Source organism: Prionailurus viverrinus, chromosome D1 (assembly GCF_022837055.1).
Source record: "Prionailurus viverrinus isolate Anna chromosome D1, UM_Priviv_1.0, whole genome shotgun sequence".
NCBI classification, from domain to species: Eukaryota; Metazoa; Chordata; class Mammalia; order Carnivora; family Felidae; genus Prionailurus; species Prionailurus viverrinus.
In genome coordinates, this window is record NC_062570.1 from 10065553 (window position 1) to 10080943 (window position 15391).

The following is a 15391-nucleotide window of genomic DNA, read 5'->3' on the forward strand; positions in this document are numbered from 1 at the left end:
CAGTTAAAAGCAGTGGCAGTCCTGAAAGACTGTATATACTTTTCAAATCTGAGAGTCTCTATAGTATGGACTTGGAGCACCGATGGTCTGTACACAGTCTCTTTCTAGAGAACGAATTTCACAACAACGGGAAGCACACTCTCCGAGCTTCAGAAATACACACACACACACACACACACACACACACACACACAGGTTTGTCCTTCTTAAAATGTCAGCAGATCTCAATGATAAACAGCTCAAGACTACAATGAGGAAAATGCTGCTGTGTTCTGAAACCAAAGCTAGCCTGGGGTAGCTCTGCCAAATGAAAGTCTCAGCTAAGTATCTGGGAGAAGATAACACAAAACCAAACAAAAAGGAAAGGCCAAGAACTGATAAAGAAACAAAAAGTATTGAGAACAATGAACTACCAAGAATCACACAAGTTCAGAAACTCTGATCTCTTCTTCCTTACGATTTCTCAGTATTCTTGACATAGATGAAGGAGCTGGAGGTACGACCATGATTGATGCGTGGGGAAAAGACCAGAGCACTTCAGTTACTGACTGGGAGGAAGAACTAATTCTACCCCAAGGACTTGAACATCATCTGAAGCATGTCAAAGTGTTGGCCTGAAACCAAATTCTGCCATAGGGTGTAGTCTCCCTTTCCATCTGGGTAGCACAAAGCTGCAGATGAACAGCCTGCTGGGCTATTTTGTGCACCACAGGTCTCTTGTACAAGACATCTCCTTTAAAAAGCAAAATTTCAAAAACTATTCAATTTGGATGAAGAATGGCATCAAAAGAGCTGTGATGGTTTTAAAACACGTCCATAAATCCTTTGATATTTCTCCCACCAATAGGGAAAGTCTAATTCCCCTCCCCTCAAACTTGGGTTATTCGAATGGCTTGCTGTCTATGAACAGAATGAGACAAGAGTGATACACTGTATGAATTCCAAGACTAGGTCATCAAAAACGTTTTATCTCTTGAGATACTAGCTTTTGGAAGCCAGCCACCATGCTGTGAAGAAGCGTGGGCCACATGGTGAAGCCACATGTAGATGTCCTGGCCAACAGCCCAAGCTGAGATCTAGCCAGCATCAACTGCTAGACATGTGAGAAGGCCTTCCCAACGCCTCCATCCAGCCCGAACCACCGTCTGATGGCTAATGCATAAAGAACTCTGAGCAGCTGAAGAACTGTCTGGCTGAGCCCAGTCAACTCCAGAACATGAGAGAAAACAATAATCAGTAAGTGCTATTCTTTCATACTGCTAAGCTTAGAATAATTTGTTACACCACCACAACTAGAACAAGGGCTTCCAACTAATTTGCCCTTTGCAGTGATTCTCTATGATCTCCTTACGCTTATGCTATGTTCTGCTTATGCTGGGGTTAGGGACAGAGGACACCATGACTGCCATCAACCAGACTACCACACAGGACCAAAATGGATACAGGTGTCATGGCCTCTTCAGGCCTCAGGGCTGCTGTATTCACTTCTACTTGGAGGCTAAAAGAAGACTCATAGTCTCAGTAAACAATCTCCACAACAGGTAAAGCTCAGTGGCCACTGAGAATCCTGTGCTGGGCATTGAAAGAACACACACAGCAGAGGCTATCAGGACTAGGGAAGGCCCTTCTCCTACTGGGCCCGAGGGTGTTAACTTTCAACTCCCGACTTGCATCTCTTCTTCTAGAACTATACATTGGCAGGGCTTTGAAATCCTGCCCTTTTTAAGTTTCCCCAAATTATCCCCAGCCCCTCATCAGGCAAACCTAAAATTCAGTTAGATGAGGCTAACACATCCAAAAGAAGGAAGAAGGAAATCTCATAATCCAAAAACCAAAGGTTTCAAGCAAAGCAGCCAGACAAAAGGGACCTATAACAAAGGAGGAAAGTGTGGGCGGAAAGCAGCCGCGTGAAGCAGTGACAGGGCCTCCCAGCTTGTTTCTAAAGCCACACACAGGCAGGCCCTGGTGTGCAGGAGGCCAGCTCCAACATCCTGGAGAGGCACTTCCCACCAGACTCCTACACCACACTTAGGAGGAACCCACCATTGAGCCGGTAGTTTATTCCAACACTCTCCCTTCACTCCTCTCTGGGGAATCTCAGAGTAGGCATTACATCCACCCACTTGTCGAGCTATTTTATACAAGCATCAATTATATCATGCTTCAAAGAAGGAAAAAAAATCCTCTCTTATTTTAGAAAGTATGTAATATGAGATGGCCATAGAGTAACAAATGTGTCTGGTTTAAAAAGTGATCTCGTTGACTAGTTTAGATTCCATATCCTAGGAGTCAGAGAAAGCCTGATAAAACTAGCCAGACGCAGACACGGCCAACTCAGGGAGAGGAGAGGAAGGCACAGCTTGGTACCAGCTGTAAGCAAGGCAGGGGGACAATAGAAAATGGTTAAGATCTTAGGCCTGGGTCCCATCTCAGACTAACAGGTTCTGGGATCTCTAGGCCTCTCATAAAGCAGAGAAGCAGCCTGTTGGTGAAGAATGGACATCTGGACTGCCATTCACCCAAACGGGCTAAGCACATTTAGTCCTCTTTACGGAGTCATTCTTCACTAGCCCAACAGTAAAGGCCTTACTTATCTTCCAACAATTTCCACGGAAAACAAGCCCATGTATTCACAGATACTCAGAATGTCTAAATTTATACCAGTCACCATATCGTTCTAATCATCTTTAAGCTACCTCCCCCTGGAGCTGAGTCTCCACCCAGGAGGGTATTCTGATGTGCCCGTACGGTCTTCAAACTACCCAGGCTGTTTCCCTTGCAGATGGCTGAGACCTAACCTAGGCTACAATACCAAGGAGGGTCAGCAGATTAAGTCAAATAACTTAACTATGGGAAAATCCACAGTAAACATGACTATGGGGCAAAGGAACCATACATGCTCCATTCCTCATCCTGCTTTTTGGGGCAAGCCCTGTATTCTGGTCACATTAAATAAACCATACGTCTTGATTTGCCCAGGAGAGGACACCTTTAATTTTCAAGAGCATTTGGATTTGGATGATCTATTATAGATCACTTTACCTAAAAGCCAATTTAAGCCAGTGAAAGAGGTCAATTAAATTTTTCTTGACTAAACCCTCAGGAGTTTCATCCAAAAGGCTTCTTTTTATCTTTCCACTTGCGCTCGTGATTTCTTCTCTGTGAGTTATGGGAGTGGTGCTGCCCTCTTTACCACCGGTACAAATCCTCCTTTTCCTTTAAGCCTCAGCTCAGGAACCACGTCCTCCGGGAAGCTTCTCAGTATACTCCTACCTCCACAGACAGGCCTCTCCTTTCTTAGAAGGTCTAGCGTTACAACCTGGTACCTTTCTATGGTCTTAATACTATTTTCAAGTTGTTTTTGCATGTATAACTACACAAGTTGTAAGTTATTTAAAGGGCAAAATCTGTGTCTAATTACTTCTTTCACATCCCTTAAAAAATCTAGCTCCGTGACAGAGACATACTCTCTCCTGATTTCCAAACCTGCCTAACCAGCTGGCTCTGAGTCTCCAGGTGCCTCCTTCTGCTGACTCCTTCTCCCATAGTGCCCTGAACTCTCCTTTAAAGCAGCTAACACAGGTTGTAATTATATATTGATCTGGATGGTTTTTTGTTCAATGGTAGCCTCGCTGTTATATTGTAAGGTGTGTGTACTGTTTGTCACTATATACCTAAGATCCATGACAGTGCCTGACAGTGTTTAAAAAATATCTGATTGGATGCATGTCAAATGAACAGACAGACAAATGGATAATGGAAGAAAGAAAAAATTGATCTCAAAGTCAACTATAAATATAAAGGAAGCAGATTTCAGTTTTAGGGATTTAAACATCTAAGATAATCTTGCATTTCTAAAAGATCACCTGGCAGTAGGTCACAGACTTATTAAAACCTCCTTTCCTCAGACAGAGCTAGAGAACAGTTAGGCCTACAGCCCCATCCAGTCTAGGGTCTAAGACATGAGTGGCCATTTGGTGCAGATGGTACTGTATTTCTCCTTGTTACAGAAATTGCTCCCATACACAAACCACGGTCTCAAGCAGCAAAAGAGGAAATGTAACATCCCCAGTGAACAGGCGGGAAGGCATCCAGGATCAAGCTCCTATAAGCATTTCAGACACCACCTCAGCGCATTATCTCTGGGGCCCACAGCCTCTGACAGTCCAACTTAATTGTCCCAAGTCAGCAACACGAGATGTCATGGTGTTGACAGTTATAAATTGCTGTGGCAAAACTAGGCTGTGGGATCCCACTGTTTTTGCGGTTAGGTCAATGTATACTGGCAAGTGCTGTCTGAGAGACAATAATCAGCATAATTTTGGAACACTATACTGCCTGCTAATTAACGGAAAGGCCTGACATTTACATAATGCTTTAGAATTTACAAATACTTTCATATTTGCACTCTCAATTGATCCTTACTACACCCCCATAAAGTAGCGGGCAACCAGGATTAAATGCACCTGTCCTCTGAGCCCTTGCTCTTTTCACCACGCTCTGCACACCTTCAAGTGAACTGTACCTTTTCAGTTCTTAAACCAACAGATTTTCTTCTTTTTCAGCATATCACCATGAAGAGAAGGCCAATTTATGGGAAATGAGTACAATTTATGGGAAGTGAAAAACCCCAGAGGCATTCCCCAGTCAGCTCCCTCCCTCCCCCTGCACTAGCGGTGTGATGGGTGAGCTGGGCAGGCGTGCGGAGGGGAAATGAAGCAGCAGCAGAGACCCACCCACCACCCACCAACAGGAGAAACAAGATGCTCTATAAGCTTAAGGTCTGTCTCTCCAGCAAGTTGTGCTCAAACCTGCAAAACCTTCTGCTCAGGGACCAGCCCAGCCACAGCAAGCAATCCCCAACAATGACTAGTACTGCACTTCTAATACAGCAAAGGAAAATGTTAAAAGCTTGATAGAGGCCACTGGGGAAAGCTGTGCGATACTGGGAAAAATTCTGACCTCATCTTCCAGACACTATATATCTCCTGAGTCTATCAGTCCTCGGCAGTCGAGTTCACACCCTCGCTGCCTCTCATCTAGCCAACCAGAATAGTCTCCTATCCTGTTTCTGTGCCACCAACTTTCCCTCCTTCCAGTCCGCCACCCACACTATCACCAATGCAATCCTCACGTCACCTCCTCTTGGGATCTTCCTCAGCCTCTCCCACCCGAGCCTTTTTGGAAGTGCCCATCCCTTCTACGCCTCCATGGCACTTCTCTGGTGTAGTGTTTCTCCCCAGATGTACCGAAGTCCCCAAGGCAGCCGTCTTCTCTGCACACAGTCTCAAATCTAGGATGCACAAGGTGTGGGATAAATGTTTATCAAACTGAACCGATTATGCTTTATTTCTGCCCTTAACATTGAGCTTGTGAGGGAAGCAGAACGCTCAGCAGGGAACAGCAAGCAGTGTCTCTGGGAAAGGATGAGGAGGGTGGTGAAGACAGAGGAGCCACAGCACTTGTGTGGCCGTGCAGGTATCTCCAGTCACTGCTCATCACAAGACAGGTGGGGAAGTGACCAACACCTTTTGCTCTTCCCTCAGAAGATTTCAAAGTCTCTAGTGAGAACTGTATGAGCATGGTTTCTTTGCCTTGTCCCGAAGGCTCTCAGTCTATGTGCACCAGCTGCAGGGTGCGTGTGCTATCGAAAGGGGAAATAGGAAGATGGGCACATCTTCTCATGTCAACCCTCAAAACCAAAAGGGAAAAAAAAACTTACCTTAAAATACGCCCTTGTCCCATTTGCTACAAACAGAGTTCGTTCTGTGGTCAGCGTACTGCTGTCACTATCTGTGAACCACTCAGTGTCCTCTGCTAATGGGAAGGCTGCAGGGAATGCGCTGTCCCCTCCAAGCTGGAGATCTTCCCAGGGCCAGATCTCAGGCTGTCACAGTTTTCTCAACTCAAAATAGAAGGCACCACAGCAACCTACCCCAAGTACTGTATCGAATAACAATAACGAAGAACACGTGTGATGCAGCGAGTTCACACCATCACTGCTGCTTCTCCTGCCAGCTCTCTCCCATTACTACTCCAATTCTGACCACATGTGAATATCAACCCAAGACCCCACCACCTCTCATGGCCCTCCACTCCCTCAGCACCCCCCACCCCTCCTCGCCTAACTTAAGGCCATGACCACTCCCCTACACAAACTCAACTCCCCTGCCCCTTCATGCTTTGCTGAACTTTCTTGGCTAAACTCCAACCCTGCACACAAAAATGTGTGCATAATCATTCACAACAGCATTATTCATGATACCAAAAAGTAGAAGCAACCCAAATATCCATCAACTGGGGAAGAGGTAAACAAAATAGTTATATCCATAAATGGAGTAGTATTCGGGCACAAAAAGGGACACCAACTGATACTTGCTATAACATGAATCAATCTCCAAAACATGCAAAGTCAAAGAAGGCAGATACAGAACCCCACATATTATATAATCCCACTCATATACCCACAACTTGCTAAATTTAATAATTATTGAGTTGTACACTTAAAGTAGGTGGATTTGATGGTATGTAAATTATCACCAGAGCACCAACAAGCAACCACAGTGGCTGCAGCTTAAACTCAGGTGGGTTCTTTACCCCGTCTTCCAATCATACTGTATTTCTCAAGCTCCTTTTGTTTCCTACTCTCAATTATTTCCCTCTCCTCAAATCCTGAACACCTCATCCCCACAAACTCCCTTCTCATCTGATAATCCTACTTCCTACTGCACAGAGAAACCAGAGGCCATCAGAGGAAAGCTGCCAGATACCCATTATCACACCCACCTGCTGCCTATTACTATCCTCTATCTAGCAGCTATGTGTAGCTATTTAAATTAAGATTAAACAAAATTAACAATTCAGCTCCTCATCCACAGTAGTCCCATTTCAAATGCTTAATAGCTGCATATGGCTCGTGGCTCTCATGTTGGCCACTGTGGATACAGAACACCTCCATCACTGACAGAGACAATCTACCTGCTGCCTGTCTGTTTGAAACATCTTCTCTCACCCGCATCAAGGGCACCTGCTCCACCAATTCCTTCCTTTCTCCTACATGACCAGTTTCCAGGTAAGAGGTCATTTCCATCGGTATACAAACATAACTGTGATTTCCCTCATTTCAAAAAAAAATAAAAGATGAACAGTTTGGGGTGATGCAAAGGTTTCAAAATAGATAATGGCATTGTCAACAGAAAAGAGAAATCATGACCATGTGACACGATAACGGTGTTAGCTGATGCTACTGCTGTGATCACAGGCCAACACAGAAATGCATCGAACCACCCTTCAACTTACAAAATGTGTAGGTCAATTTTGCAAAAATAATTAATACCACTGAATCGTACACTTAAAATGGCAAACTGTAGGGTTTTTGTGTATAATTACGTTACACATATGCCACAATATAAAAAAATCCAAAGGACACAATCCATCATCACTCCCCCTGCAGTGCCCACCACCATTCATAGCCCTATTTCTCTGCTTCCCGTTAGAGCAGAACTCTCCAGAAAACCTCTGTGTTCGCCACCTCCAGGTCTTGTCCTGCTGCTTTTGTTCTGACCCCTAACTTCCAAGTCACCATGCCCTGACCACTCCATCAAAACTGCTTTCATCAGCTGCCGAACCCAACCGACAGTTGTTATTATTCATCTTCATTCATCGGCAGGTTCTGATCACTCTGTCCTCCTAAAAACATCTTCTTCTCTGTTTGAGTCCCAGTCCTGCCTCTCAGGACCTGGTTCTCTACCTTTCACTTTCTGCCTGGGCTCTGCCCGCACCCCCCCCCCTCCCCCACCAGGGCTCCCTGGACCTCAGCCCACAAACAACCTGACTCCTCCAGCTCAATGCCATGACTCCCTCACCTCAACATTCTGACTCCCCTCTTGTCATTAATTCTCAGGCCCTTCTGAAGAGCCAGACAGGCCCTGTTCTATTTGGTCTCTCTCTTTAAGATCAAGTAAGGCCTGTCCTTTCCTCGACTGAGCCTGGATTGCAAAAACAACAGATATGAACTTCTAGCTCCTTAAAGGACAGAGTCAATCTTCCTAGCAGTGTTATAATACTCAAAGACAGTTGAGGTTGATGGCCAAGAGTAATCCATTGCAAACACTTATTTGCATGGTCTTCAGTGGATGTGTTTTATTTAGATTCTTTTATTTGGATGACACCTGAATAAACTTTGCATGTGGTGCCTAGAAAAAGAGAGCACTGTTTTAGATTTCTCAGGAAACTCGACAAGAATAGATGTGTTTGGGCCCAAATAAAATAAAATGAAATGATGCCTATTACAGTCAGCCCAAGACTGGAAGTTATTCAATCAAGATCTAATTTGTACCCTTACTAGTCCTAGTACATCTCTTAGAATTAAAGCCACATACCTAGAAGCATCAAGGAATGGTCTGTAGGCCAAGCTGATCCATTCTTCTCTATTCGATGAGTATTTTGGCTCCCGGGGTGTTTCTCTCATCGTGTCCAAATCCACTAAATAATGGCATTTACTGATGTCAATCTGCAATGAAGAAAGGCCAAGTCTTCATCAGTAATTGCAAAGGTCCTTTCAGGGTAATGGACATCAATTATAATCCTAAAACTTCCCACAGGGTCTTAGAAGCACAAACATCCAAGTCCTAGGACAATGTTACCTATGCTGTCTCCACTCAGATAGGAGTGTTGGGTGCTGGGCTGTTACTTAGGCTTCTAGGGGCAGGAGAGAAATACGCACCCAGCCAAATAGGTACATAAGCTTTGGGAGTTCTGACTCTACTTTGGGTGTTAAGTTCCTCTGGCCTCATAGACACTTCTGAAGGCTAGCTTGAGTCCACCACATACTCAAAAAACTCTATTCTTCTGCTATCTGCTATCATTCCCTTCCAATCTATCACCTCTTATCTCAGAGATGGAAAGGCCACCACCTAACCACATATGCTAATATGTGAAACCCTGTCACTGCTGACAGAGACCTGTGAAGTTACCCTACACCTTTTAAGTGGTACAGAAATATCCTATATCATCATCTCCAACATTTCAACACAACTGACAGACATAAGAACTGTCCAGGCAGCAAAAGATCAGTAAAACAATTATCAGAACTGCAAGAGTGGAAAAGATTATGAAAAATACATACTAGTATTAGCCAAACTGCAGTCATCCAGTTGATTACAACTGGATGGATGCTCATAAAAGAATATTAATATATTTCATTTAAAACCTTATCAAGGGCAACACCTGGGAGGCTCAGTCAGTTAAGCATCCAACTTCAGAAACTCAGGTCATGATCTCATGGTTCACGAGTTCAAGCCCCACATTGGGCTCTGTGCTGACAGCTAGTAGCCTGGAGCCTGCTTCAGATTCTGTGTGTGTCTCTCTCGCAGCCCCTCCCCTGCTCATACACTGTCTCTCTCTCTCAAAAATTAACACTAAAAAATGTTAAATTTTAAATTTTAAAAAGATTTTAAAAAACTGTCTAATGAGTACCAGCTTTCAGCCTGAGATGAATGAAAAAGTCTAGAGAGAGAGTGGAGATGGTCATACAACAATGTGCATGTGCTTAATACCACTGAATTATATCCCAAAAGTGGTTAAAGTGGTAAATTTTATCACAATAGAAATCTGTTGGAATTATTCATTTTAATCTCAAAAAAATTTTTGACAATACAGTATTAAGCCTTATTCTTAAACACTCACTGCTATAAAGATATAAAGTCTAAACAAATAATTTATTAATTTGATTAAAATTACTGATATAGTAAGTGCAATCTCAAAAATCCCAACAGACTTATTTTGTGAAACTTGACTAGTGGATTCCAAAATGTATACGGAAATGTACAAGGCAGCCAAGACGCAGTCAGGAAAGAAAAGCAAGGTGGCAGCTTAACTTGCTATACACTTAGAGTAATTAAGACAAGAGGTGTTTAGTGCAGGAATAGATCAACAGACTGATGCAGAAAATAGAGCCTCAAATGGATACAGGCAACATGGACCCTGATTTATGACAGAATGACACCTTAGACCAGTGGGGGAGAGGACAGGCTTTTCATTGGCTGGTGCTGACACAAAGGGACAAACACTGGGGGGAAAAATGCAAATGAACCGTAACCTCACTCCACTCACAAAAATCAATCTCAGATGGATTACAGAACTAAGTAAGGCCAAACTCTAAAGCTCTTGGAAGACAGTATCACAGAATATCTTCAAGAACTTACGGTAAAAGTCTCTTTAGACAAAACCCAAAAAGCATTAATGACCAAAAAAAGGATAAAGTTGACTACATTAGAATGTCTATTCAAACACACCCTTATGAGAGTGAAGAGATGAGCCAGAAAATAGCAGAAGAAATATGCAACATAAGAAGCCATCAAGGATTCATATCTAGAACATATAAAGAAGACCTGCTAATCAACAAGACAAAGATCACCCAAAAGAAAAATGGGCAAATGACTTTAATAAGTACTTCACAGGAAGAAATCTAAATGGCCAAAAACCAATGAACAAGGGCTCAACTTCATACCAGGAACCAAGGAAATGTAAACCAAAACCACAATGAACAATTACAATACTAAGTGTTGGCCAGAATATGGAGAAATTCTTCATTCTTTGCTGGCAGGAGATCAAGTTGGCACAAGATTTTTAGGAAACTATTTGGTATAATCTACAAAAATTCAACATATACATTTGCTATGATCCAACATTTGTATGCCCAAGTAGCAGACTGAACCATATGAAATCATTAACATTTCACTATTTAATTCACAAAATTGGTAATTTCACGAGGGTTCAAGCTAATACATTTCCAACAAAAATGCATACATGAAAAGACAATTCAAGAATGCTCAACGTGGCTGTATTTGCAGTTGGCCCAAACTGCAAACAGGCAAACATCCATCAACAGCAAAGTGATAAACTATAGTATAGTCCTACAATGAAGTACTACAAAGTAATAAAAGAGAACTGCAGCTATATGCAACAGCAAGTGTGATTATTAGAAACAAAACATCGAGGGAAAAGATCAAGACTCACAAAAAAGGCAGTAGGATTCCAGTATATGAAATTGAACAGTCAAAACGTAATCATTTAGGAGTGCGCATACAAAAGTGGTAAATCTAAAGATAAAAACAAGGAAGTTATTACCTTAAAAGTCAGAGAGTCTCTCTGAAGGGGGGTGGGGGTGGGTAGTGATCCAAAGTAATTGCTGGGGGAGGGGAGCTGTGGGTAGGGGCAATGTTCTAGTATTTGACTCTGGTGGAGCTTACATGGGTACCTGGCTCTATTATTATATTACTGATTACTGTACACTTGTGTTTTGTGCACATTTAGGCTCACGGGTCATACACAATTGAAGGTTTAAAAAAGTGCTTATAGGAACAACTTGTTCTTCTCTAGAGGCTGCAGTAAACTCTGTCCTTCCCCCACTTCTCACTCACAGTACTGTTCCGTCTCTCCTAGCATTATTTATACGTAAAAGAGACTGGAGTCTCACATCTGTCCCTACATATGCGCTATTCTTCCAGGGGAGAGAAAGCACACTGGGAATTGACGTCAGACCCAATTCCATTCCACACAACTCTAAAAATGATTCTTTGCATAAACACTTCAGGAAGCAGACTTTTTGGTCTCAACACCCACTCTGTAGCTCCCAAGGATTTTAAAAACATGAAACAAGTTTTTAAAAGCTTTGCAAGCACCATGCCTCTGTAATCAAATAGGAGCAGCAAGGGGAAGAGCTCCTAGGGTCTCATGCCAAGACCTCTTTTCGTTAGGGGGTTCTCAGCAGGACATACTCGACCTCAGCCTAGCCTTTTCTGGCCAGGCATACTACAGAGGTCTGATTATCTAGATTTGGTTCTGGGTACATGGTCTCCCAGACACCAGGGTAGTAATTAACACCCAACTACACCAGTTAGCTTTACACTCCACTCATCACACAACCCACATGCAAATTACATCTCAAAGTTTTGGGGAAGATACCACTGCAAAATCTTACCAATTGAGGTAACAGTCCATTAAAAAATATGTAGCCTCTTCATCCTTCATGAGAAGCAGCTGCTGAATTTTGTTGGTTTTTTTTCTTGGAAGAAGTTAATGAACAGCTAATACATATAAGGACAAAGGCTCCCAGCAGAAAATAGATATGATCAAGGGCAAGTTCTTTATTAGAGAAGCAATAAGTAATTTAGAAAAGGAGCCCCAACAGACTTCAAACTGTATTACAAAGCTGTAATCATCAAGACAGTATGGTAGTGGCACAAAAACCAACACTCAGATGAACGGAACAGAATAGAGAATCCAATAATGGACCCACAAACATATGGCCAACTAATCTTTGACAAAAGCTGGAAAGAATATCCAATGGAATAAAGACAGTCTCTTCACTAAATGGTGCTGGGAAAAATGGACAGCAATATGTAGAAAAATGAACCTGGACCACTTTCTTACCCCATACACAAAAGTAAACTCACAAAGGATGAAAGACCTAAAGGTAAGACAGGAAGCCATCAAAATTCTAGAGAAAAAAGCAGGCACACACCTCTTTGACCTGGGCCATAGCAACTTCTTACTCAACGTGTCTCCAGAGGCAAGGGAAAGAAACTAAAGCAAAAATGAACTATTGGGATCTCATCAAAATTAAAAGCTTCTGCACAGCAAAGGAAACAATCAGCAAAACTAAAAGGCAACCGACTGAATGGGAGAAGATATTTGCCAATGACATATCAGATAAAGGGTTGGTATCCAAAATCTATAAAGAACTTATCAAACTCAACACCCAAAAGACAAAAAATAATAATAACCCAGTGAAGAAATGGGCAGAAGACATGAACAGACACTTCTCCAAAGAAGATATCTAGATGGCCTACACATGAAAAAATGCTCCACATCACTCATCATCAGGGTAATACAAATCAAAACCACAATGAGATACCACCTCACACCTGTCAGAATGGCTAACATTAACAACTCAGGCAACAACAGATGTTGGCGAGGATGTGGAGAAAGAGGATCTCTTTGGCACTGCTGGTGGGAATGCAAACTGGTGCAGCCACTCTGGAAAACAGTATGGAGGTTCCTCAAAAAATTAAAAATACAGCTACCCTATGACCCAGCAAGTGCACTACTAGATATTTATCCAAGGGATACAGGTATGTGGTTTCGAAGGGGCATATGCGCCCCAATGTGTACAGCAGCACTATCGACAATAGCCAAAGTATGGAAAGAACCCAAAGTCCATCGGTGGATTAACGGATAAAGAAGATGTGCTATATATATATATACACACACACACACACACACACACACACAATGGAGTATTACTTGGCAATCAAAAACAATGAAATCTTGCCATTTGCAACGACATGGATGGAACTAGAGGGTATTATGCTAAGCGAAATTAGTCAGAGAAAGATAAATATCATATGACTTCACTCATACGAGGACTTTAAGAGACAAAACAGATGAATATAAGAGAAGGGAAGCAAATATAATAAGAAAACAGAGAGGGGGACAAAACCTAAGAGACTTAACTATGGAGAACAAACACAGGGTTACTGGAGAGGTTGTGAGATGGGGGATGGGCTAAGCAGGTAAGGGGTATTAAGGAATCTACTCCTGAAATCATTGTTGCACTGTATACTAACTAACTTGGATATAAGTTTAAAAAATAAGTAAAAATAAAAATTAATTAATAAGGAAGAAAGAAAGAAAGAAAGAAAGAAAGAAAGAAAGAAAGAAAGAAAGAAAGAAAGAAAAGGAACCCTAACAATCAACAAAATAAAAAGGTAACCGATGGAATGGAAAAAAAATATTTGCAAAGCATGTATCTGATAAGGAATTAACCTCCAAAACATGTAAAAACTCCTACAACAGCAAAATAACAAATAATTTGATTTTTAAATTAGCAAAAGACCTGAATGGACACTTTTCCAAAGAAGATGTATCAATGTCCAACAGGTATATGAAAAGGTGCTCAATGTTGCCAATCATTAGGAAAATGCAAATTATAACCATGATGAGATACCACCTCACCTCACATCTATTAGAATGGCTATTATCAAAATGATAAGAGATAAAAACTAGTGACCAGGATGTGGAGAAAAAAGAACTCTTGGGTACTGTTGGTGGGAATGTAAATTGGTACAGCCATTATGGAAAACAGTAAGGAGGTTCCTTAAAAACCTAAAAAAACAATCACAATATGATCCAGCAATCCCACTTTTGGGTATGTACCTGAAGTGAAGTCACTCTTTGGAAGAGATACCTGCAACTCCCACGATCACTGCAGCATTCTTCATAACCTCTAAGACATGGAAACAATCTAAGTGTTCGTCAATGGATGAAATGTGGTTTGTATGTAACACACACGTATAAAAAAGAAGGAAACCCTGTTATTTGTGACAACATGGATTAATCTTGAGGGCATCATACTAAATGAAGTATGCTTGATAGAGAAAGGCAAATAGTGTATGATCTCACTTATATGTGGAATCTTAAAAAAATTGAACTCATAGAAACAGTATAATGGTGGTTCCCAGGGGCTGGGGTAATGAAGAGATGTTAGTCAAAGGGTACAAATTTCAGCTACAGGATGACTAAGTTCAAAGGACCTCAAGTACACCAGGAGGACTACAGTTAACAAAACGGCGTTGTACACTGGAAGTCTAAGCGAGAAGATCTTAAATGTTCTCAACATAAAGAACAATGGTTAACCATGTGAGGTGACGGGTGTGCTAACAAACCTTACTGTGGCAATCTGCACAATAGAAACATACGTGAAATCATCACATTGTATACTTTAAACTTACACAGTGTTATGTGTCAATTCTATCTCAGTAAAGCTGGGGAAGAAAGAACTCTCCGTCAGAGACCTAGATTCTGGTCGAGGCTCCACCACATATTAGATGGGGGACTCATACTCATTCAAGTTTTTTATACCTCAACTTCTTCTTCTGTAAAGTAAGGAGATTACCATTTACCTCAAAGAGTTATAATGAGGATTGAATGAGAGGGTCTATTTAAATAAAACTTGTAAATTATAGGGGCACCTAGGTGGCTCAGTCGGTTAAGCGTCCAAATTCGGCTCAGGTCACGGTCTCATGGTTTGTGGGTTCAAGCCCCACGTTGGGCTCTGGGCTGACAGGTCAAAGCCTAGAGCGTGCTTTGGATTCTGTCTCCCTCTCTCTGTCTCTTGCGTTCTGTCACTCTCCCTCTCAAAAATAAATAAAAGCATTGAAAAAAAAATTTTTTTTCATAAGTAAATACATAAAACTTGTAAACTATAAACAACTACACAAATTGCTGTAACGTTAGAAAGAATCCTTGACTAACTCTATGAAATGTGAGAACCTGACAGACAGAAAAGAACCCTGATGCATTAGGGCCCATTAAAAAAATTTTTTTT

At 41.9% G+C, this 15391-nt stretch overlaps 1 protein-coding gene across 7 annotated transcripts in view; it reads right to left on the reverse strand.

Annotated features, from left to right (window-relative positions):
• ALG9 (ALG9 alpha-1,2-mannosyltransferase) overlaps nt 1-15391 on the reverse strand; it is a 94168-nt gene that overhangs the window by 19741 nt on the left and 59036 nt on the right. For 6 of the 7 annotated variants that reach the window (XR_007156152.1, XM_047877162.1, XM_047877159.1 and 3 more), the window contains one exon: nt 8382-8512. Coding sequence is in view for 5 of the 7 variants with exons in the window: in XM_047877162.1 (XP_047733118.1) it covers nt 8382-8512 (131 nt within the window). In the remaining 2 variants the exon portion in view is untranslated. Of the gene's footprint in view, nt 1-5722; nt 5944-8381; nt 8513-15391 lie in introns of all 7 variants that reach the window. The other variant, XR_007156153.1, reaches the window with a different exon arrangement.